Source organism: Rhipicephalus sanguineus, chromosome 3, assembly GCF_013339695.2.
Source record: "Rhipicephalus sanguineus isolate Rsan-2018 chromosome 3, BIME_Rsan_1.4, whole genome shotgun sequence".
Taxonomy (NCBI): Eukaryota; Metazoa; Arthropoda; class Arachnida; order Ixodida; family Ixodidae; genus Rhipicephalus; species Rhipicephalus sanguineus.
In genome coordinates this window covers 191847262-191869683 of record NC_051178.1, presented here as the reverse complement: position 1 = coordinate 191869683, position 22422 = coordinate 191847262, and the positions used below count along the sequence as shown (strand labels likewise).

The 22422-nt window shown below is 44.5% G+C and overlaps 2 protein-coding genes across 11 annotated transcripts in view; both read left to right on the top strand.

The window, feature by feature from the left end:
- Window positions 1-22422, top strand: part of LOC119387929 (26S proteasome non-ATPase regulatory subunit 11) — a 219464-nt gene that overhangs the window by 1323 nt on the left and 195719 nt on the right. The window contains exons 2-10 of one of the 3 annotated variants that reach the window (XM_037655510.2): window positions 477-575; window positions 2438-2562; window positions 3292-3363; window positions 6382-6439; window positions 10832-11121; window positions 11938-12111; window positions 13455-13616; window positions 14631-14682; window positions 15915-16206. The exons of the other annotated variants lie outside the window; for them this stretch is intronic. Coding sequence (XP_037511438.1) covers window positions 477-575; window positions 2438-2562; window positions 3292-3363; window positions 6382-6439; window positions 10832-11121; window positions 11938-12111; window positions 13455-13616; window positions 14631-14682; window positions 15915-16057 — 1175 coding nt within the window. The 3' untranslated portion in view covers window positions 16058-16206. Of the gene's footprint in view, window positions 1-476; window positions 576-2437; window positions 2563-3291; window positions 3364-6381; window positions 6440-10831; window positions 11122-11937; window positions 12112-13454; window positions 13617-14630; window positions 14683-15914; window positions 16207-22422 lie in introns of those variants that run through there. 3 annotated transcript variants of the gene reach the window in all.
- The window catches only part of LOC119387935 (protein boule-like), a 232121-nt gene that overhangs the window by 37145 nt on the left and 172554 nt on the right, over window positions 1-22422 (top strand). The gene's annotated exons all lie outside the window — the stretch shown is intronic.

Sequence of the window (22422 nt, the reverse complement as noted above, 5' to 3'; positions counted from 1 at the left end):
ATGCTTTTATGCCAAGGTCGTCAGCAGAGGCTTGTTGGTTACTCGTCGCTGTAAAACGGTAGCGTATTACGAGGTCGTTGTTTCGATTACCTCTGTCATTCGGCCGCAGGTGAATTGATTAAAAAAATCTATTGTTTGCTGATATTAGGGCGTAGGAGAAAAGACCCAAGCGGTGGAAATTACCGGGAGGGCACGAAAATAACGGCTTGCGCAACCGAGAGGCAATTAGAAGGTATAGAAATCAGCTAGAAATTGGTGAAATATCATTCTATACGCGAAACATGAAGACTAACTGCACTAGTAAGCAAATCTTACGGAGTCTGAGCTGCTTTACACGTTTATTTTTAATTATTATGTGTCGTCATGGTGCTAGAAATACTTTTCCAGAGCCAGTCCCTACTCGTCTACCTTACCATATTCCTCATATATGATCGTACCAGTCTATGCCTAATGCAGTGCTTGTTGTTTTGAAATAGCACCGGAGGGGTCGACACAGGATGACGAAGATCCACAGGATACAGTGCGGAAGATCCTGGAAGAGGGCCAGAGGCTCAGCAAGGCGGGCAAGGCTAAAGGTAAGCGGTGTCGTTCTTTGAATAATACACATGCCACACGGGCACAGGAAGTGACAAATAGTAGTTAGGGCATTAAGTTCCTGAATGACATTTTTTTTCGGCGGAGCTGCCACACGTCTAAATTTAATAACAGTGACTCTTGAAATGAGCAATTTCAGGGTAATAATGAAATATAAACACGCATTTTAACACGTCTACTCTGCGTTAACGAATGTAGAAGCAAGCATGTTATGGCGCCATTAGCTTGCGTTTGTTCCTGTCTTATACAACATTGCAACTGACCACAGAAACTTCGGCCATTGCTTGTTGAATCCGAAGCCTAGAATCCGACACGACGTCTGTCATATCGAAGCCGTTGCAATCCTGAAGTGAATTTTGCTATAATGCGACTGGGAAATAACATGCTATGTGTTAAAAGTCATGTATAAAATATTTTTGACACGATAGATGCATTTTTAAATGTTTTATGTGTACTGCAATGAGCAAGCTTTGGCATCGAGAGTACGCATTTCTCAGCCGAGGGAGTTCTAGCGAAGACATTTGGTGATGAATGGCACCAATGCGTGCGTGTGCCATTTGATTTCCCAGTGTGGCACCGCGCAAATGGCATTAAATCTTAAAGGAGTACTGATACGATTTTGAGACATCGCAAAAGGGACATTTTACAATTCCTTGGTATGCAGTGTTAACGCTCTCCACACGCCAGAGTCGGACAACATGTATAAAATATTTTGCTTTGATTTTAAAGTTTTCATCACTTAGCATCCGCAAGCGAGCCCCACCACAATCGACATTATCCCAACGAGTCAACGCAGATCCACTGATTTAGCGATTCATGCGTCCTGCATGCAGCCTAAATCGCAGAAATCACTGTAGGGGTCGCTGGACGACAATTCATTAATCGTCGTTTACGTGCACCACAAGCAGATGACAAATCTGCCACGAGTACGTCTTGAGTAGCTGTCTCCCAGTGATGTCACACTGCGATGAAACGTCACTGAGAAGCCGCCCCCTCGATATCGAAACCGAAAGTGCTTTTTTAAGGTAGCGGTATTAAAAATATTTTTGCTGCATTCCCAGGCAGCACAATACTCTTTTTTAGTGTTCTCGACACCAGTGTTCTTATTTAGCACAACAATCCGAAAATATTTAAAATTTGCGTCAGTACTCCTTTAAGGCATTCGGAAGTTAATGTCGTTTTCTATGCCTGCGTGGCAAAATTACTCACTGAATGTGATCAGTGGATTACGTATTTTGAGGAAACGTGACATTTGAGGATAAACAACATGAGTCTTTGATGAAGCCGATACTGCAGTGATGACTTGCTGTCAATTTGGGCGGGTGTATTATTAATTCCTCTAAGTGATGAATGGTGAAAGTTGCGTGTTCAGTATGTGCACTGCACATCACGTAATACCAAGTTTTTGAAGATGGCAGTGGCATGTTGTGAAACTTTTGCATTGTCTAATTTTCTTCTTTGTTCGTGGAGTGTTCTTGTTAAAACGTTTAAAAAGGAAGTTCATTTGCAATTACACTGCTGTCGAAACTTTACACCAGCAGTGCAGCAATAGACTTCGTCGTCTGCAATAATGTTTCTGCATATGCCCGATTGAGGTCTGCACTGCCGTGTGGTGCCACCCGTCCAGTTGCTCATGTTTCTGTCACTGGTAATCCAGTAATGCACAGTCAGCTAGCGGGAAAAGTAGACATTGCAAGCTCACCATTTGCATGCTTCGATTTTGCTACTGAAATAAAAGTTGCTCGAGTTTCTTCAGTGGTGCCATTTGCGCTGTGGCTAACAGAGCGCATTTCCAGCGGACTGACTGATTTTTGAACTTCTTGCATCTTTCTCGTCTTCTCAGAGCTCGGTGACTTGATCAAGTCAACACGGCCGATGCTCAACTCGTTCAGTAAAGCTAAAGCGGCCAAGCTTGTTCGCGCCCTCGTCGACATGTTTCTCGACATGGAGGCTGGCACAGGCCTTGAGGTGAGACTTTCTGCCATCTGGTGAAGGCACGCTGTCTTCTGCGGGCAGAGGAAAGGAATATAGGTATAGCTACAAATGAAAGCTGTTAATTTCCCCTCTCTGCTTTAGTAGAATAATTCTGATTGGTCCGCAAGGCATTGCTGGTGCAGGGGTCATTAGCATGTAACCTTTCAGGCACTCTGTAAAATTGTGATTTCAAGAGCAATGCCTTTAAACAAATCCTGTTGAGTTGTCTTGCATGCATGTTGGAACTGGGGCTGAACAGTTCCATTCAATTAACCTCGCAAATATTTTATAGATGCCACGGCCAACTTTATTCATGTTTAACCAGTTACGTCACGTAAAATGTCATGCAGGTAGTGGTGGCACCTATGTGTACCCACCGACTACTGTAACACTTGCGTGCGACTGCCTTAGGAGTTGAAGTAACAGTGGCTTTACAATGAAGGAAAGAAGATGGCTCTTTAAGGGCTCTTTTTTTTTTTCTGTTAGATACAATATTAATATTGTCTGTTAGTTCTCATTAATATAGTGGCTTTACAAGCGCTTCAAACCAGTGGTACATGTTTGACGAAATGAAGCAAATGCATGTATGGGCGTAGTAGTCGAGGCTTCTGTATTTGTTTAGATAAATACTCAGTAAGGTGCATTTTGAATTCCATGTTTTTTGTCATGTGGAGGGAAAATGGCACTGATGCATTGGGTGACACTGCACTGTCTTTTGTCCAGGTGGAACTGTGCAAGGAATGCATAGACTGGGCTCAGCACGAGAAGAGGACTTTTTTGCGGCAGTCTCTAGAGGTGTGTGGGCTTTTTTTTTTTTTCTTAAAGGTTTCCTCGCAACGTTAGGGCATTGCAAGCAGGGTTTCCACTGACTTTCGAGTAAATGTCGCCAAACGACGAGCAAAAAGTCGCCAAAAGTCGCCATTTTTTTTACAAATTTCGCCAAAAAAGTCGCGATCCTAGATATGTGCGGCATACATAGTAATAAAACTTTCCACTCACGTATAGCCCCGTAGAATACAGTACCATCCAAGACCCTTAAATTATATTGACGTTTCTCAATGCCAGTTGTATCGCCCGCTTCACCATGGGAGTGCATGGTGCTGCTTCTCCGACTAGCCGCAAGATGTGCGTGGTGGCGCAAGGGTGAATGAATGATGCGCTCATGATATCCTTCCATCCCTGTCGGCTCGTTTCAAAGGTAAAAGTGTGGTGAACCTTGGGCGAAAACCGTGAAAGCGCTGTTTGTAGACAGCTTTACGTACCCTTATATGAATTAAAAGGATTAAAAGGTTCATTGGCGGTAACACGACAGAATTCTTGCAGGAACCGATCATTAGTGAGACTTACACTTTTTAAGTGTGAACTGATATGATAAAGGACGCCACTGACCCTTTCTTATAGTCACTTATATCTACACGTGTCAATCCGATCCGTTAATAACGAACAGGTAGACAATGTAGAATGTTTATAGCAATTGCTTTCATTGCACACGCTCACCGATAACAGTGGAAAATGCCTCGATAAAAAAGCTAAATTGGGGGTACTGCAACAGTGAATAAGTCGCCAAGCTATTCAGAACAGTTGGAGCTTTGGCGGAACAAATGGTCGGAACACGCGGCCAACCCGTTGTCTAGCCTCTTCAGAAGCAAAACTTTAGAGAAGCTTAAAGCACCTAAAGCTATATACTTATAGTCAAACACTACCCCCTCGCGGTTTGCGAGGCAGTCCGCTGACTTACATTTTGCTAAAATGTCGCTGGGGGACATTCGAGTACCTGCTGCATTTAGATGAATTGAGGAGATACAGACGAGTTACAGGACGGACATACCGAATGACGCGTAATGTGCACGTTCTACTCGTGGCTCTAATACCAAGAAAAATACTGGCAATGTTGCCGCTCATTCATTGGAAGGACACTGAACTTAGGATGCATTGCTCAGTGGAGACCTAAGCCGAAAATCGCCAAAAATTCGCCATGTCGCCATTCATAATTTTAGGTCGCCCCGGGCCTCTCAAATTCGCCAATTTGGCGAAAAGTAGCCACCATTGGCAACCCTGATTGCAAGTATAACACATAAATCATGCGCTCACACTTGTGTTTGCAATATGTCATACCAAAGTGTGTTAGATATTCATGAAATGAAGTACCTTCGAGTGATTGCACTTATAGGGTGTTCTGCTTTTCGACGTTAAAAGTTTTTCTGTCATTTTTCGTTTTAGTAAGTATCGTGTGTAGAAGGATAGCCTATAAATATTCAAAAGATTGTCACTGCTACATTGATACTTGTTTTGAGGTCTTCATAAATGGTGAAAGAAGCATTTTTTTTTCGTGGTTTACAAATATTTTTTATACAAAAAAAAAATACTCCCTCTGCTGTTAGCAAATAAGAGGAGCTATTGCGGACGACTATAAATGTTAATTGTCTGATTGCATTCGTCCTCACTGTGTTGTCAGCCAATACACTCTGCAAGTTACAATTGCCTTGCTGTACTTCTTGTAGAAGTAGAATCCAGGTGATATGTTTTGCATGTGGCCGAAAGAACGTATGAAGCAGGAAACGACAAAAAAATTGAGAGTCATGAAGTGCATACACTTTTATTTCAGTGTTTACATTTGAAGAAATCGTGCAGTGTTGCATAGTGAATTTTCTCCTATCCAAACAGCATGGGGCATTCTTCGAATGCACGGCTCCTGCCATGCCATGTGGCTCTCGCATCGCTTAAGCATACATATCTCCTCAATAAATCTAGTGCCGCTGCGGCTGATGAAGACATTGGGTGTGGCACCTTGGGCAGTATTCTCATGAGATCCTACACCAGCAATACCTACACATTCGTGGTATTATAGGGGGGGGTGCTTTGGCATCTCCGAATGATGACATCACTGGCCCGCAGCCTTAGTGTGGCAGAGTGCCAGACTATTGTGGCTTGTAGGTGGCAGAATGCCTTGCTAAAGTGAAAGTGATCTCTGAAAGTGACCGGGAATGTGACCTCTGCTCCATTTACTTACTCTTGTCACTGGTGGAAGCATTGGTACAGTCGACCACTATCTCGTCAGCAGATAAAATCGCAGAGATGAGAACAGCGTCTTCCAGAAAAACGTAACCGCCATTTGTGACTCTGTTGGCACCAACAGATGAAGGCGTGAAAGAACTCGGCACCCAAAGTGCGCTCACATGACCAGTGCGAAAGCTCACAAAAAGTCCACGGGAAACATGTCTGACAATGATAAGTCCACAGCATTGCAACAGCTCTCTGGGCAACATAAACACATCTCGAAGTCCTTACACGTCTAAGCTGTACGTGCCAAAACCAATTTCAGGCCCAAAGCAGGTCATAGGCACCATCTTCAAATATCAAATATGTACCTATCTCAGAGGCCATGCTTTTGCTGGCAAAAACCAAAAACGACATTAGCGTCGCCCTGCCACTTCGTTTAGCTGATTCCATAGACAAGGTGGGTGAAACCATGTGAAAAGTGAACATGGCCGCTGTCCTCTGCTCCATGGCCATTAGGGTCCGCTCAGAGTACCACTTCTCGATGTATCATACAGGAATGGTTCCACACTTGCGACACAGTGGCAGTGTTCCCAATATATAATGGACCCTATAGGAGCTGCATCGAAACTAGTAAAAAACGACATAACAGCCAGGAAAATGTAGCATTCAGGAATGGAATAGTGGGGTTCTACTGTACCTGTTGGCAATTCCTCATTGGCGGAGCATGCTAATTATTGAATTATTGTGGGTATTAGCCTTGGAGAGGTGGTTCAACATTGCTTTTGTGACTGATCCTATGGTATCTTTCTGCAGGCACGGCTCATAGCCCTCTACTATGACACCGGACGTTACACTGAAGCTCTTCAATTAGGTAAGGTGATTGTTGTCTTAGTTTGCTTACTTTTCTTATCGTGAAATTGACATTGATGATGGAGCTTTCATACCCTACTTCATTGGTCGTTCTGGATGAAGACACTATACAGTAGAACCCCGCTGTTACGTTCCTCACTGCTGCGTTTTCCCGGCTGTTACGTCGTTTTCCGCCGGTCCCGGCATAGCTCCCATAGGATACAATGTATTGGGAACCCCGCTGTTACGTCGTAACTGTCGGACCGTTCCCGTATGATACGTCGCGAAGTGCTCTCGGAGGCGACCGAGTGACTACCAAAGAGAGCGGCCATGGTGCATTTTCACGCAGCTTGGCCTCGTTTGACCGTAATATTAGCCGCATGAGAGGCGCAAGCAACAGAATCTTTCAATTGATGCAAACAAAAGCATGGCCTTCGAGATTCAAATTGCAAAGATGGCGTCTATGACGTAACTGCTTGCGAAAGCAAGACCTTCGAGATTGGCATTTACTATTGACAAAACCATAGCCTTTGAGACTTGTATTGCACAAACATGGCGTGTATGACGTAATTGCTTGCGAAAGCAAGGCCTTCGAGATTGGCATTTACTATTGACCATAGAGTTTCATACAATACCCTAGAGAGGAAACTGGCGCTGCGATCGTTCAACCACCATGGGAATGATGGGAAGTACAGGCTTCGGATTGGATAGCGTTAGCTAGCAAACTGTCTACAGATCTTTTTCTACAGTTTCAGTTTCGTTCTTCGCGAGGCTTGGGTAGTGGGGTGCGTTTCAAAGCATTCAAGCAGCGCCTTTGTTGTTCAAAGAGGCTGAAGACCGCTAGATCTCTTGGTTTGCTGCGATGCTGCAGCTTTACAGGTTGCATTTGACAGTTTTAGCAAAGCGTCGTGCACTCACCGCTTCGCACAGATGTAGCGTCCCATGTCAGTGCAGCAATCTGCATCGAGTTCACGTTTGTTTGATAAGCGCGTCTTACCAAAACTCATTCAAATCAGCTGCAAAACGACGGCGAAGCTAAGTAGACGCACCGTCTCGCTCCTCTGACTCGACTTCACAACAAAACGAGAGATGCATTGGAGGCAGACCACTTGAACAGACGCACCTGACATCGCCGCAGACGATTCGTTAAGTGTTTCTCACTCAATACAGTACTGTTATTTCCATAAATAGATAATGCGTACTTTCGAGGGAAAAACAAGCGTGTTTCTTTTCAAGTGTTGTACAAAAATAATTTATTATTTGGTGATGCCAAATCTGGAACACAATTGCAGAGCAGTGCATACCCTGGTGGTTGAATTTGTCCAGGTTTCAGTTCTATCTCACGGTCACGCAAACTTTTTGCAATAAATTTCGCATACAAAAGAATGAAGCAAGTTTTAATTGGAATTAACTTCATATCACCTTGTTTTACACTCGGCAAACAAGCGTCGCGAATCTCAAGAAATCCATCCGAAGCAAATCCGAAGCCTGTATTTCCCATCATTCCCATGGTGGTTGAAATGCGTCTCAAGGAGCCCGCGTAGACACTAGCACCAGATTCCCCTCTAGGTATTACAGTAGAACCCCGCTGTTACGTTCCTCACTGCTGCGTTTTCCCGGCTGTTACGTCGTTTTCCGCCGGTCCCGGCATAGCTCCCATAGGATACAATGTATTGGGAACCCCGCTGTTACGTCGCAACTGTCGGACCGTTCCCGTATGATACGTCGCGAAGTGCGCTCGGAGCCGACCGAGTGACTACCAAAGAGAGCCGCCATGGTGCATTTTCACGCAGCCTGGCCTCGTTTGACCGTAATATTAGCCGCATGAGAGGCGCAAGCAACAGAATCTTTCAATTGATGCAAACAAAAGCATGGCCTTTGAGATTCAAATTGCAAAGATGGCGTCTATGACGTAACTGCTCGCGAAAGCAAGGCCTTCGAGATTGGCATTTACTATTGACAAAAGCATAGCCTTTGAGATTTGCATTGCACAAACATGGCGTGTATGACGTAACTGCTTGCAAAAGCAAGGCCTTCGAGATTGGCATTCACTTCTGCCATCGCGTTGGCGTAGACTCATCATCATCGTTATTTGTCGAAGAGCGGGAGGAGTTCGAGCTGGTTGGAGCTTGCATGGTCGTGCGTGCGGTTCGTGGTCGGACTCGCCGCGCCGGTCGTGATTGCGTGTGCTTAGTTCTTTCATGCCTACAGCTGTTCGTTTTAAAAAAATCACATACGTTGATTACATTTCTGTGGATGAGGCCGTCGTAAGCTCCGCGTTTCTATCCATCGACTAGATCGCGGCTGAGCGCGCCAATTTTCGTGCTGCTCGTAAGAATTGAAATAAAATTCTGTACCACTAAATATTTTGCCGTTTTTCCTGTTTTTCGGCTCTTACGTTTCCCGTCTCTTACGTTTATTTCCTACGGTCCCTTCAAAAACGTATCAGCGGGGTTCTACTGTATTGTAAGAAACTCTATGCTATTGACAAAAGCATAGCCTTTGAGACTTGTATTGCACAAACATGGCGTGTATGACGTAATTGTTTGCGAAAGCAAGGCCTTCGAGATTGGCATTCACTTCTGCCATCACGTTGGCGTAGACTCATCATCATCGTTATTTGTCGGAGAACGGGAGGAGTTCGAGCTGGTTAGAGCTCGCATGGTCGTGCGTGCGGTTCGCGGTCGGACTCGTCGCGCCGGTCGTGACTGCGTGTGCTTAGTTCTTTCATACCTACAGCTGTTGGTGTTAAAAAAATCACATGCGTTGATTACGTTTCTGTGGATGAGGCCGTCCTAAGCTCCACATTTCTATCCATCGACTAGATCGCGGCATAGTGCGCCAACTTTCGTGCTGCTCGTAAGAATTGAAATAAAATTCTGTACCACTAAATATTTTGCCGTTTTTCCTGTTTTTCGGCTCTTACGTTTCCTGTCTCTTACGTTTATTTCCTACGGTCCCTTCAAAAACGTATCAGCGGGGTTCTACTGTACTACTGTGCTCACCTAAAATAGTTGCAACCGTATCCAGAAAGCAGATGCATGCAGAGGTGCGGGAGCAAGAGGTGGGCAGAAGATTTAAAGGAATGGTGTGCCGCTACGTGAAGCTGAGTTGAAAAAGGTACGACTGCACAACAGTCGGCCTGTTTTTGAGCTGCACTGTTTGGCACAAATGCAACCATAAGCCAAGTCTGGTCGGTGAGACTCCTTGCCTACAATCTACAATGCTTGCTGCACAGCAGGCCAGCCCACACTTCCAAGCTGCCATACTCTTGCTTGCGGAACGCCACCTTGGATGGTGGACGGGGGAGTAGCTCCGAGGACAGACAGCCACATTCCCTAGCTGGAGTGGGGGTTGTAGTAGTATACATCGACCCCCCCGACTTTGAACTACTGAAAATTAAAAAAAAAAAGTACATGGAACAGTTAAATTATGAGAAGGTGCCTTTACCATGAAACAAACGCAATTTCAAATGCTGCACAGTGAAAATGCCATTTAATTACACGTGTTTACACGCAAGTTCCACATGGCAGCAAGCCAGAATATGGGCTCAAGTATTATCTCGTAAAACGTAGCAACCGTCATGACATTTGTAATTTGGATGCACTCTGAGGTCACTGGTAGCAATCATGACGCGAGCGCAGCGCCCGGATAAGCTCTGCAGCCTTCGTCTCCAGCTGTAGATACGCTGTGGTCTGGCAGCGAAACAAAGTTTTCTTCTGAGTGCTGCATGTCATGATGTGATCCTTCAGCGTTGGCCAGTAGTAAATGTTTCTGTGGTGCACTCGATCTGCCCACCGATCGTAGCCGTACGTGCTGCTGTAACTGGAGCAAGTGGCATTGCGGAAAGCAGCAGAGAGTGTCCGGCGAGATGGAACAGCGAGAACACCCGTGCAAAGATAAAATTTCAGTTATTGTTTGTTACTCATAGCTCTCGCGCACATTTGCCTGCACTAGCATCCCAACGCATCTTTCATGCACTTCAGACTTGCAATGTGTCATCAAATTGCTATGTGCCTTCGCAAACTCGATCGCCGTTTTCTCTGTTTGTCACTGGTCAAGGACAAGAAAAAATGCAGCTCAGAGCCCAAGTAGATTGACAAGACAACAACAAAAACGCAAAATTAGGCCGCCCACGCACAAGGCTGATAGTAAACAAAGCAATGCGAGTGATTGTGATGGCGATGGCACCAGTTGACTTCAGTTGCCCATAGTGGCCATACTTCCGAATTTTTTTCTGCCAATGACCAGTATATATAAGACGGGAGTCAACTTTTTATTGTGGTTTTAAAAAAATTCGACCTATATTCCAGTTTTTACGGTAATAGTAACGTGCCAGCTGAGTTACTGAAAGGGGTGCACATCGCTTACAGAGCAAATCGGAATGGCGTGTAAGGTATTGCTTTGAATGCAGGGAGCAGCTTGTTAAAGGAGCTGAAGAAGCTGGATGACAAGAACCTGCTGGTGGAAGTACAGCTGCTCGAGAGCAAGGTGTACCACGCCCTGAGCAACCTGCCCAAGGCGCGTGCTGCCCTGACCAGTGCCCGCACAACAGCCAACGCCATCTACTGTCCCCCCAAGTTGCAGGCAGCCCTCGACCTGCAGAGTGGTGTGCTGCATGCTGCTGATGAACGGGATTTCAAGACAGCTTTCTCCTACTTCTACGAAGCATTTGAGTGCTATGACTCGGTTGACTCCCCCAAGGCAAGTTGGCAAATGCAGGCGAGCTTGTCATGATGTTTAGAATGACCTGTCATGGGTTCTATTCCTTCAACTGTGATCAGGTGCCGACAGAATGCAAGGGCACTTGTGTACTGTGCATTGGGTGCAGAGACCCCAGCTGGTCAAAATGAATCCAGAGTCTCGCCTATGGCATTCGCCCTTAACCATGACAAAGAATGAAAGTTTGTGATGGTGATATTGAGTTGAGTAATAATGTGTCACTTTTGACGAGTTTTGATAAGTGTCAGTGGATGCCAGTAGGTGCAGCTGGAAGCGACTGTGAATGCCTGTGTGTAGGAGCATGTATGAATGCATGTGACTGTTAATGAGTCAGTTATAATGATCCACTCATGAAAGATATCTGAAGCTTTAATTATAATGGTAGTGTGCTTAATAACAAGCTGGGGCTTTGCTCTGCAAGATGGTGGACAGCTCCTGTAATTGGCAAGCAGTTCCATACATGTGCGCACTAGGGGTGAGTGAGGGTGGAGGTGCAAATTTGTTCAAGCTTTATTTATTTGCAAGCAGCTCATAGCTCACGCATCTCATTTGAAATGACGACCAAGAGCCCTCTAAATGAGTGGGTGCACTTTGGTTTTGCTTGCGGAAAGTTGTCCTCAGTGTCACAAAATTGAAGTTCAAGAGGTGGGCAGTTATGGGTGGATAGTCGTAAGGGTGGGGAATCGGCTGGAATGGTGGGCGGTGAAACCCCAGCTACTCACTGTGGGGAGAACCCTAGTGCTTGCCTGTGGGCAGTTCATACTGTCTTGCAACAGCATGTGCTTGCTTTTTGTACAGGCCCTCATAGCACTCAAGTACATGCTGTTGTCCAAGATCATGCTCAACCTGCCAGAAGACGTGCAGTCAATTGTCATGGGCAAGTTGGCGCTGCGGTATGCGGGTCCCCAAGTGGAAGCTATGAAGAGTGTTGCCAAGGCCAGCCATCGCCGCTCACTCGCCGAGTTCCAAGAGGTATGTGAATGGTCTCTCCTGTAGAATATTGGCACAGCGCTGCACATTGCTGTTAAAATTGAAGATTAAGCCTCACATCTGTAAATTCCTGTGTGGTCGTAAAATGGGATCACCCAGCCACTGGTGTGTCATTCTCGCCACCAGCGCTGATAGTCGTCTTTTGTCTCTTCGATTTGCGACGTTATGATTCAGACAGATCTTGAGACGCTAATAGAATCATCCCATGTTGTGCTCATCTAAAAGTATGCATTAGCGGCGTACCATATTTACAGTAGACTCTCCGTAAATTGAAATCTCTTAAGGGGGGACGTGGCACTTAGGGAATGAAAATTGACCAAAAAATCTAGTTTTCGCTGGCCATCTCTGCATGTTCCTGACATCATCGTGCACCTAATTACAAATTTTAATTGCTGCATACCGTCATCATCTATCCACATCTTACTTTAAAAAAGCAAAACCATGCATCCTGCCCTTTAAATTGAGGGCAAACGGCAAGCAATTTTTCATGCTCTTCCTGTAACGGAGGAGCAATATCTTTTGTTCTGTCTGGGTTATCATTATGATTTCTTTTTCGCTTCTAAGATAAATAGATGCGATGTGTCGTAAGGCAAATTTTGCTTTAGTACTTTCTTAAGAAAATGTTCTAAATCAAGGTTTTGTTTTGAGTATTAATTGGGGCATTTTTTTTAAATTGGGTGCAACAGCCCACAACTCTGCTTGGAAATGTCCTAAAGAAATGATTTATGCTTTACGACACACTACAAAACATTCTCAATGTATTCTGTGGATTGTACATTGGTGTGCAGGTTGTGATTAATTAGCTAATTAGGCCTTAAACAAAGAAGTAGGTGCTTGTGATATCTTGGAAACTACTTATCATAGGAAAAAAGCAACTGCATATTTGAAATCGGCTCACAAACATTCTTAAAATCTGCAAGTTCTATCAAAATCGATCAAGAATTTAAAAAAAAAGTTTTAAAGTGCCACATCTCCCCTTAAATGAATGGAAAAACCTCCTCTAATATGACGGATTTTGTACTTGAACTCTGCATCCCTGTTCACCTCTAAGTAAAACGGAACTCCTGCTAAACTGAACATATTTTCCTGGTCCCTTCAGGTTCTGTTTAACGAGATTCTACTGTACTTGCGTAATGATTGCGCTTTTTTCTCTAAGAACTGACACCGACTTGGGGGTGCAATCGCTACAAGGGGCAAAATTTTTGGAAGAATGCAGTGAAATCTTGGTAAAACAAACTTCAGGCGACCATGGCCAACTGTTTGTTATTCTAACAGATCCCTATAGTGAAAGCTTTTAAGTTAACCTTTCTTGCATTTCTGTACAGGCACTGAAGAAGTATGAGCACGAGCTGGTGGATGACCCCATAATACAGGCGCACCTAGACACCCTCTACGACAGCATGCTGGAGCAGAACTTGTGCCGAATTGTAGAGCCGTACTCACGTGTCCAGGTTACCCACATTGCCGACACCATCAAGCTTCCCATGGTGAGTGGACTCCATAAACAGTCATCAGTTACCTTAGCCACCCTCGGTGCTTACCCTGTCTGCTTTGTTTCTGCGCCTGGGAAGTTTCTACTCGTTACCAAGGGTTTGCGTGTTGCTCGAGGTAATGAAAAATGGGCAACAATGTGAATGGCCCTGAGCAATACTGGCAGCCATTAACAGTATGTTATGTGCCGCAGCTGGAAGCTTAACGTATCTCTCTAGAATTTTATGGTGTGTTGTGTGCGGTTGTTTTACTACCAAGTTATACTACCTTTTCTACTTGGCAAAAAATGCTCTTGAAGCTAGTACATAATTGCAGTACACTCCCGCCAAGATGTACTCGAAAGGACCGTGAAAACTTGTTCCTTTTATCCAGAAGTCCACAATTTGGAGCTTGTTTGCACAGATTTAAGTTCTGCTATAACATGAACTTGTGAGATTTCTCCTCCTCTTCCCCTTGTTTTGTGTTTCAAAGTATTGGCAGGCTCGACTGCCTGGAAACCGAGCTGTACGAAAGTCCCGAACCTTTGATATGCCAATGGAAATGGACAACCATGTGTGTCTACATGTATATGCATTGACCTATGAAGTGAAGGGTGCAGTGAAGAGAACAGTGGTGGTGCTACAGTGTGCACATATGGGTTTGCGATTGTCTCGGCGTGTATCTCTAGCTCCTCAAGCAGTGTACCATGGTGCCATCTGAATGTTTCTATTCATAATGGGGAGCACAATTCACACTTTTGCATGCGTGCATTACTATGCTAAAAAGTAGTCTCCGTGTTCTGAAGCATTCACTTTTTGAGCACATAGCCTCTAAGATTTGTGTGCCATGTGGCACTTGTCTCTTGTGTATGCTATAGCTTACCTTGCACACTAGGACATTAACCACGGTATTCTGCGCAAGTGAACAACCTGAGATTTTTTTTTTTTTTTTTTTTTTTTTTTTTTTTTTGCTGAGCACTGTTATGCTTCATCAGAGCTAGATGGCAACCTGATACTTTCTTTGTTCCACAGGATAAGGTGGAGAAGAAACTGTCCCAGATGATCTTGGACAAGAAGTTCAGCGGTAAGATCACTTTTCGAGCACTGACAATGGCAAGGAAATGGCCATGTCACGGGTGGGGTTTCTAAATATGAAGCTTCATAAGTTTTGTTCTAGGAAAGCTACAACCGTAAAGGTACTCTCATTGAACTCTTTGATATCTGTAAAATCCATTGACATTTAATTTGGCAGCATCCGTGCAGCCACTTCAATATGTGACCAAACGATGTTTTCATTAATAACTAATTTTAAAATAATGGTGTTATACTTGAGATCGGCACATGAAAATATGTAATCACTGAAGGTTTCATCATCCTAGCTTAAATAATATAAACTTGCCCCCTTAAGGATGCACTGATGATTTCAAAGTGCAAAATCTGCCTCTTCAGATCAGAGAAAGCATTACATTCATTGTGGCATCTGCGAGTATAACATCCTGTATGCTTGTGTTCTCTTCTGTGTGAAAAAACAACCATAAACTACCTACCTTTTCGTTGCTTTTATTGCTGCTTAATGGTTTTTCCTAGTACTGCTCGAATCCATACTGTGCGAGAGCATCTTGGTTACCTTAAAGGGGTACTGACACGAATATTTTCAGTTGTCGTTTTTTTGCGTCAAATGAAAGGTCAAGCCCTCAAGAGCCTAGAAAAGGTAGTGCTAAGCGCGAGTGCGCCCTAAAAAAGTAATTACAGTATGTTTTTAAAAGCTAGTTTCGGTTCCTACTGTACCCTGATGTCACAACACGATATGAGCTTCTCGTCGCGTGCTGGCACAATATATAGTGACGTTCCACGGCCGCTCCGCACCGTGGCTTCGTTGGTGACGCACAAGCGGCCATTTTGGAAGTTTTGATGATGTACAAGTGGCCATCTTGGAAGTTTTGGTAGCTAACGTCATCACAACTAGCCAGACTGCTGCGTGAAGTCACCAGAATTTGTACTTTAGCCTTACGTCAAGCTAGTGTGGATGTCAGTAGGTGCACCATGGAAAAATTGACTTTAATATCAAATTAAAATATCTTATCAGCATTTGCTGAGCTTCACACTTGCTCAGAGCCATCTCTGCAGACAGGAGAGTTGTATGGCAGAGTAAACTCACCTACGAAAAGAAGTGTCAGTACCCCTTTAAAGCTGGGAGCACTTGTGTTATGGCACAGGAAGTGACAACCATGTTAGGTGAATGTTTTACACCTGTTTGGACTGTAAAAGTTTAGCTTGTTTTCCACATCGTATGACTACTCATTTCCTTCTTTTTAGGGATCCTCGATCAAGGGGATGGTGCGCTGATCATCTTTGAAAACACCACTGTAGACAAGACCTACGAGGCAGCGCTGGAGACAATCCAGAGTATGGGTCGTGTGGTGGACTCCTTGTACCAGAAAGCCAAGAAGCTGTCCTAGGAGTTGGTGCTTCTTGCCCCTCCCCTGCGCTCGCCCACCCCCCCTTCTCCCTTTTTTTTATAGCCGCGCCTCCTGGTCCAGTGTCGCAACCCTGCCCTCTGTACATAACACCTCGCCAAGTTTACCTTCGTCCCGTCTGGCTCCTTTTTGGAAGGATGTAAATCCATTCGCAAGGAATGAGAGAGAGAGAAGAAGAAAATAAAGCAAAGTCTCCGAAAACGATTGTTGTTTGTTGCAATGTCTTATTTGGTTGCGATTTCCAAGGCTGGAACTGTGGTAACGATGCAGTGACATTTGAGTAAGAGAACTTGCACAAAGGCAAATGATTACGATGTCTAGGGTTCACGCTTGGCCAGCCTTATGCTGGCGCAACCGCTTTTTTTTTTCACCGTGCCAATTTGATCTTCGCATAGCATGCGATTTGCTGGTTAGAATCGCAAGCACTCTTGTTGGGCATTCATCCAAGTGGGCATCTAAGCTGCCGCAAAAAGAATTAATATAGGGCTGTTCTCTGTTCAAGAAGTACAGGCAAAGGAATAGGCAGAGTTTGCACACCGGGCACCTCACACCCGCACTTGTCCCGTACTGTGGATTTACAGCGAAGATATTCTAGTACACTGCAGCGAAGGTGTATGACTCGGATTCCGAAAAGTGGCCATCTATTGAAATTACACGTACAGGGTTAAATTACTTTACATGAAAAGATTCCTGGCTATTGTTCTAGAAAGTCTTGTTTGATGATGCATATGTGTATACGTCTTCATCTATAAATCCACATTCGCATTCGGGAGTTTCAGCTCTACCAATTCTGTGCAAAAAATGTTTTGTGTATGCGGTGCCTAGCCTCAATCGGTGAATAAGAGTTTCCATACTTCTATCTAATGCTATCGTAATTTTGAATTCAATGAATGGATCGATGTGATATAAATCACAGCTCTTTGTACTTTGGTCAAACCAAGCAGTTTTGCTCATTCTGAAAGTTGTAGACTTATAAGACCACGCAATTCATTTTTCGAAATGTATGTGTAATTTCAATAGATGGCCACTTTTCGGAATCCGAGTCATACACCTTCGCTGCAGTGTACTAGAATATCTTCGCTGTAAATCCACAGTACGGGACAAGTGCGGGTGTGAGGTGCCCGGTGTGCAAACTCTGCCTATTCCTTTGCCTGTTCTTCGAAAATGTACTTCGACGTAAAGTCCTGTCGGTGGCGCAGGATTCTTTCTTCTGAAAGAGTTCGGTTGTCAAATTCCTACTGCCTACTGCCGCACGATTCGTGGCCGATCCCCCGTGGTGGGTTGTGCCATTCCTCTAGGATCAACCAACCAAGCATACGTAAATAGGAAGGAGGGTTCCGAAATATGTGGGGCTTTATTTGGCAATGAAGTTTGAAAAACCCGCCACATTTCGGATGCCACCTACATTGACCTACATGGCACCTACTTTGGTAAAAAAAAAAAAAAAAGAAGCAATTTTAGATGCTATTTTGATTACAATATAATATTTGATTACTGCAAGCTGTTTGATCCTCTTAATTTTTTTAATTAATTGGGGAGTATTAGCGTTCTTTACTCCCTTTGTTGCGCATACTTGCAAAACAAGGCGCAAAACAGAACTGTGCAAGTTTAGACATGCTACACTATCATCATCGGTGGCATAGGCGTTCTGCGACGTAATTTTGTTTAGGCCAATGAGAGCAGAGGTTTTGGTCACGAGAGCTAACGTGCGGCCCGTTTTCGTGATTTGAAGAAACTGGCGGAAAACACAGAGCAAGAAAGGCGAAGATTATCAGGTAGCGTAATTAATTTTGCCATGGTGACTGCATTTCGTTTTCGTTAGCATTAGGTAAGACTGGGACCACAACCTGACTATCGCGACTTGCTCGCAATAGTTCGCCGCTTGCCTAATCGGTGTCGGTTGTTTCACAAACCGCTGAGCCTAGCCACGATATGAACATTTTCTAGAAGCTCGCTCTATCTGACGTAATTACGTTACTGTCACTGGTAATTGGCACTGTGCTGCATGCACTTTATGTTGTCTAGTGACTTAGTTGCCTTTATCCTTTCCGCAGCACCTTCCTGGGTGAAGTGCCCGGTCATTTTCGGGAGGAACACAATGTCGGAAATGGATGCTACCCACTACAGCTTTTACGTCGACGAAACCGATGAGAGCATTGTGATTAATGAGGAAAAGCTGAAAGCATCTGGACTTCCATACATCCGCCGTTACCGTACAAAAAGCTGTAACAGCAGTACGGCCAGTAGCGCGACGCCTGAAGCTAATCGTCTCAACGGGTTTGTGGACGATTCGCTGCTCGCAACAGGGGTGTCAGCACGCGGCAGTGGTTCTTCGGCCGACGATTGTATCGATGGTTTCAATAACTTAAGGCTTTGCAACTTCGATCATGACAAAGAAAACAGAGAGCCTTCGCAGCCGGAACTGCAAGCAGTCCGTGAGAACTGCAAGCAATCCGTGAGCCAGAGCGAAAGTACGGACGCCTGCGCCGATCCCGAAGAAGATATTCTGGCACCATATTTCAAGCCACATCAATGTCAGCCAGCGATAGTTAGAGAAGCTATGGAAGAACAAAGTAAGCAGAATGCTAGCGAAGTGCAGCTAGGCGATGAGGACAACAGTTTAGTGAGGACTGCACCTCTCGCCATGTCCACACCGCGCCCTTCTAAAGCTTCGGCGCAAAACTTGCCGTACCGGCTTTCAGGGGCCAATGCAGAGACAGCGGAAGTCATCATTCTGCCAAATGCCGCAACAGAAATACAAGAAAACCTTTGCAGTGAAGACCCTGTGAGACAGCGCCTGTCGTTTGGCTCCGACGGCAAAGCAGAACATACGTTTGATAATGAACTATTTTGTAGTGGTGTCAAACCATTGCCTTCTCCTAGTCATGTTGAAACTGAGCAAAAGCCTGTGGCACATGTGCCCACTGAGATCCAAACGTGTGACAAGAGCTTCATTGTTGTACGAGAACCCGCTCAGGAGAAGTTTCAGGCCGCAGCAGCTGTTACATCGCCCCTCAGCAATGACAACGAACTGCAAAGCTCGGCAGTGACCACTGTATCTCATTTCGTAGAACATACTTCAAAGACATCGGATTATGTTTCTGGAGAACATTTCGAACAAGATGGCTCTGTAGTCGCAAGTCTTGTCACAAAGCCCGAGTGCTTGCCCATGGTTCAAAGTGGTGTTGAGATGGCCTGTCAGACATCTTTCTGCTTCGGTAATGTCCCTGCCACAAGTGCTGCCTGCGTGACACCAGTAAAGCACTTTGCCGCTCGCAACTCTCCTCAAAAGGGAGCTGGAAGTGCGCCTGCCAAGCCATTCTTAAATCGCCGAGAGGGCAATCTGGCGGGAACTGTCCGAGGCTGCTGTCGCACTCCTTCGAACATACCGTTTCGGAACTGGAATTCACCCACAGCTTCCACCAAGCACCGTGAGACTGTGTTCAAAGTGCCCACACCCATATCTGGAAAGACTCCCGGTAGAGTTCCAGTGATGGCTCCACGGAAATCTCCAGTCAAGAGTCCACTACATGTCGACCAAGTTCAGGCCCGCGATGGCACCCCACGAAGTGTTGGGAAGGGCGCACGGTCACCCTGGTCAGTCGTCAGCCCTGTTGCTAGGGTAAGACAAGTATTCACCTAACACAACATTGGGCAATACAACAGAGAGCAAATCACTGTGGAAAGAGAAAACAAACAAAGCAATTGTAGGTTGCCGGCACCTTCCCATTTATTGTCACTAAAATTCAGCACTAAATGGCTAAATCCAATAGACCAGTCAGAGATAGCTTGCGTGGTTAAAATTTTGGAGGATGAAAAGCTCCAAAGCTGTACTTTAGCCAAACCTGCTGACCTCTAGCTTGTCTTTTAGCACTATGAAATCAATTAATGTTTGTCTCGTGATGTCCACAGTGTCTCATGCAAGCGATCCTGTAATAAAGACTATTGCCCCTGGTTGCGCTATTGCACTGCCTAGAAGCAACTTTTTTTTTTTCTTTTTTGAATAGTGAATACCAGGACCAATTTATTGTAGTTCTCCCTGACACTCTGTAGTCTGTTTTCTTTAGTAGTTAATTCACTGAAGTAGCCGCAGAGCACAGACAAATGCTGCAGCAAATCAGTTGGCCTTTTTTCAGAATGTGATAAATTTAAGATGTAAAGAATAGTGGATTGGGGTATACTTGGTATATAGTGCAAAAAACTTAGACGAGAAGTATACACGACATGGTCCTGCAGTTTTGTGTACTCTCTTCATCTTTATTCTTGCGCTGTATTAATAATGTAGAATTTGATGTTATTGTTGTCTGTGTTTAGTGCTCACACACTGTTGTCTTTCTTGCTTCAGTACATACATGAGAACCCAGCACCGCCACTCATCCAGATTGTGAGGCCCAGAAAGTCTCCGTCAGCAAAAGTAAGACAAGCAACATTTCTTGCCCTTGTTACCACCTTTGCAGCATGGGCCCTTTCAATCCTTTCTTTTTCTTCATGTTTTGAAGAACTGTTGGTTAAATGCAGTGCTTTACTAATTGGTTGGTGGATATTGCAAGTGACAAGCGTTGCAAGCCAGATGTGCCATTGTAAAAATATGCTTCCTAATGCACGAAGCTGAAATGCCAAGTACTCTTACATGGCCTAGATTTCACGTGTCCATGAATGTGCCTTTGGACAGAATGGATGCATCGACGATCATCACTATGTGATATTTTGAATTGTCACTAGACAGCTGACTCAATTTCGTCTATGCACTGTCTCACCTTTACACGCACCATGTTCCTTCAGAGGTGCTCTCTAGTTGCCACTTACCAAGAACATTGCACACGAAATTTAAGTAGGCAACAGCTGCAAGCGTTGTGCATTTCAGCAAGTTGTCCATTTCACTGTAATGAAACAGAAATTACTTAGTCACATTTCGTTTGTTCGTAGCAGAAAATTAATGTATGTTTGACTGCTATAGTGTAAACACAAACCACCTTTTAATGAATGTGTGTAGATTTGCCTGTGACAGATAGTAGAGTTAAGAAAAAGCAAGTAATGATGCCCCCATGAAGTTCATTCACCACAGTAAGAACCATGCTGCTTGCTGGGAGAAAAAAAGCGAAATCTCGTGTAACTTGGCTGTGGACGCGTTTTGTAAAAGGGCATTATTAACGGCGGCTGCATCATGGTGGAGCTTGATTTCAGCATACCCTTTTGGTGAAGTCTGGTGGTAGGGTCGTCACAAGAGATGTAGGGATGAACAAAATTCGAAGCTGTAGCTTGTGCAGAATGAGTTCTCCTTGCACCTTGGCAGTGCATACACATCTGGCTTCACGAGAGGTGACATCACAGCCCTTAGTTCTATTTTTCTTTCTGCAGGCGTTATTTGTCACTTCTGTAGTATTTCTTTCGCATTCATTTCCTATTTACTGAAACTACTGCATGCCCTGTGTCTAGACCTCAAGTATACTGCATTCCAATATTATCCCACTGAAGTAAGCACTGCTAAGCTCACCAGTGTATGTTTCCCATTTCAGACCTTGACAACAGCAACCTCGCCTGTTCACTCAACAGCCCCATCAGCATCTCCACGTACTGTACCTCTGCCAGACAAACGGTACCAGACGTCAAACATGGGAATCCTTCACAGGGTGTGTGTTTGTTTGCACTGCATTTTCTTCTACTACAAGGGAGGAAGTAATGCCAAATGACCTAGTCCTTTTGCTTACTTATAATGTGCAATTCCAAGGGAGAATGAACTTTTTGGGTGTTCTTATGGAGCAAATAGTGTGAACTTGCATCAGGGTGATTATTCCTAAAGAGTGTAAGCTAGGTTGGACATGTATTACTGCAAACAGCTTCAAGTTTTCGTAAGGTAGAGCTGCAAGAGAAAGCCTATGCTGAGAACTTTGCCGCATCATTTGTTAAGACCATGGTTGAAATCATGTTCAAGAAGCCTTTGCAGGTGAAGACCCTGTGAGACCCTATAATCAAATTTTATTGGTAAAATGGGAAGGCTAAACTAAGAGACTCGCCCAAGGTCTTTCTGTGCTTGCATGCTGAACTGAACCCAATTGTAACTGCATTCTATTGCAGTTTGAGAGCAAACACGCACAAGCTCAGGTTAGAAAATCTGTTGCTAAACCATGAAAATCGGCTGCCAGAAGAGCTGTGCTCCAGCAAAGACAGAAGTTCAGATGCAAAGTGATGCGAAACCGTTAAAACAGAAAATGCATTGCGTTAAAGAATTCTTTTATTATGTGCTTCATCTCCACATTTCATGTGCACAATCAATATTTTTAACAGCATACGTGTACACCTTGAGATTGAAGCATATGGAGTTGGTCCTTGTGTAAATGTTGGCTGTC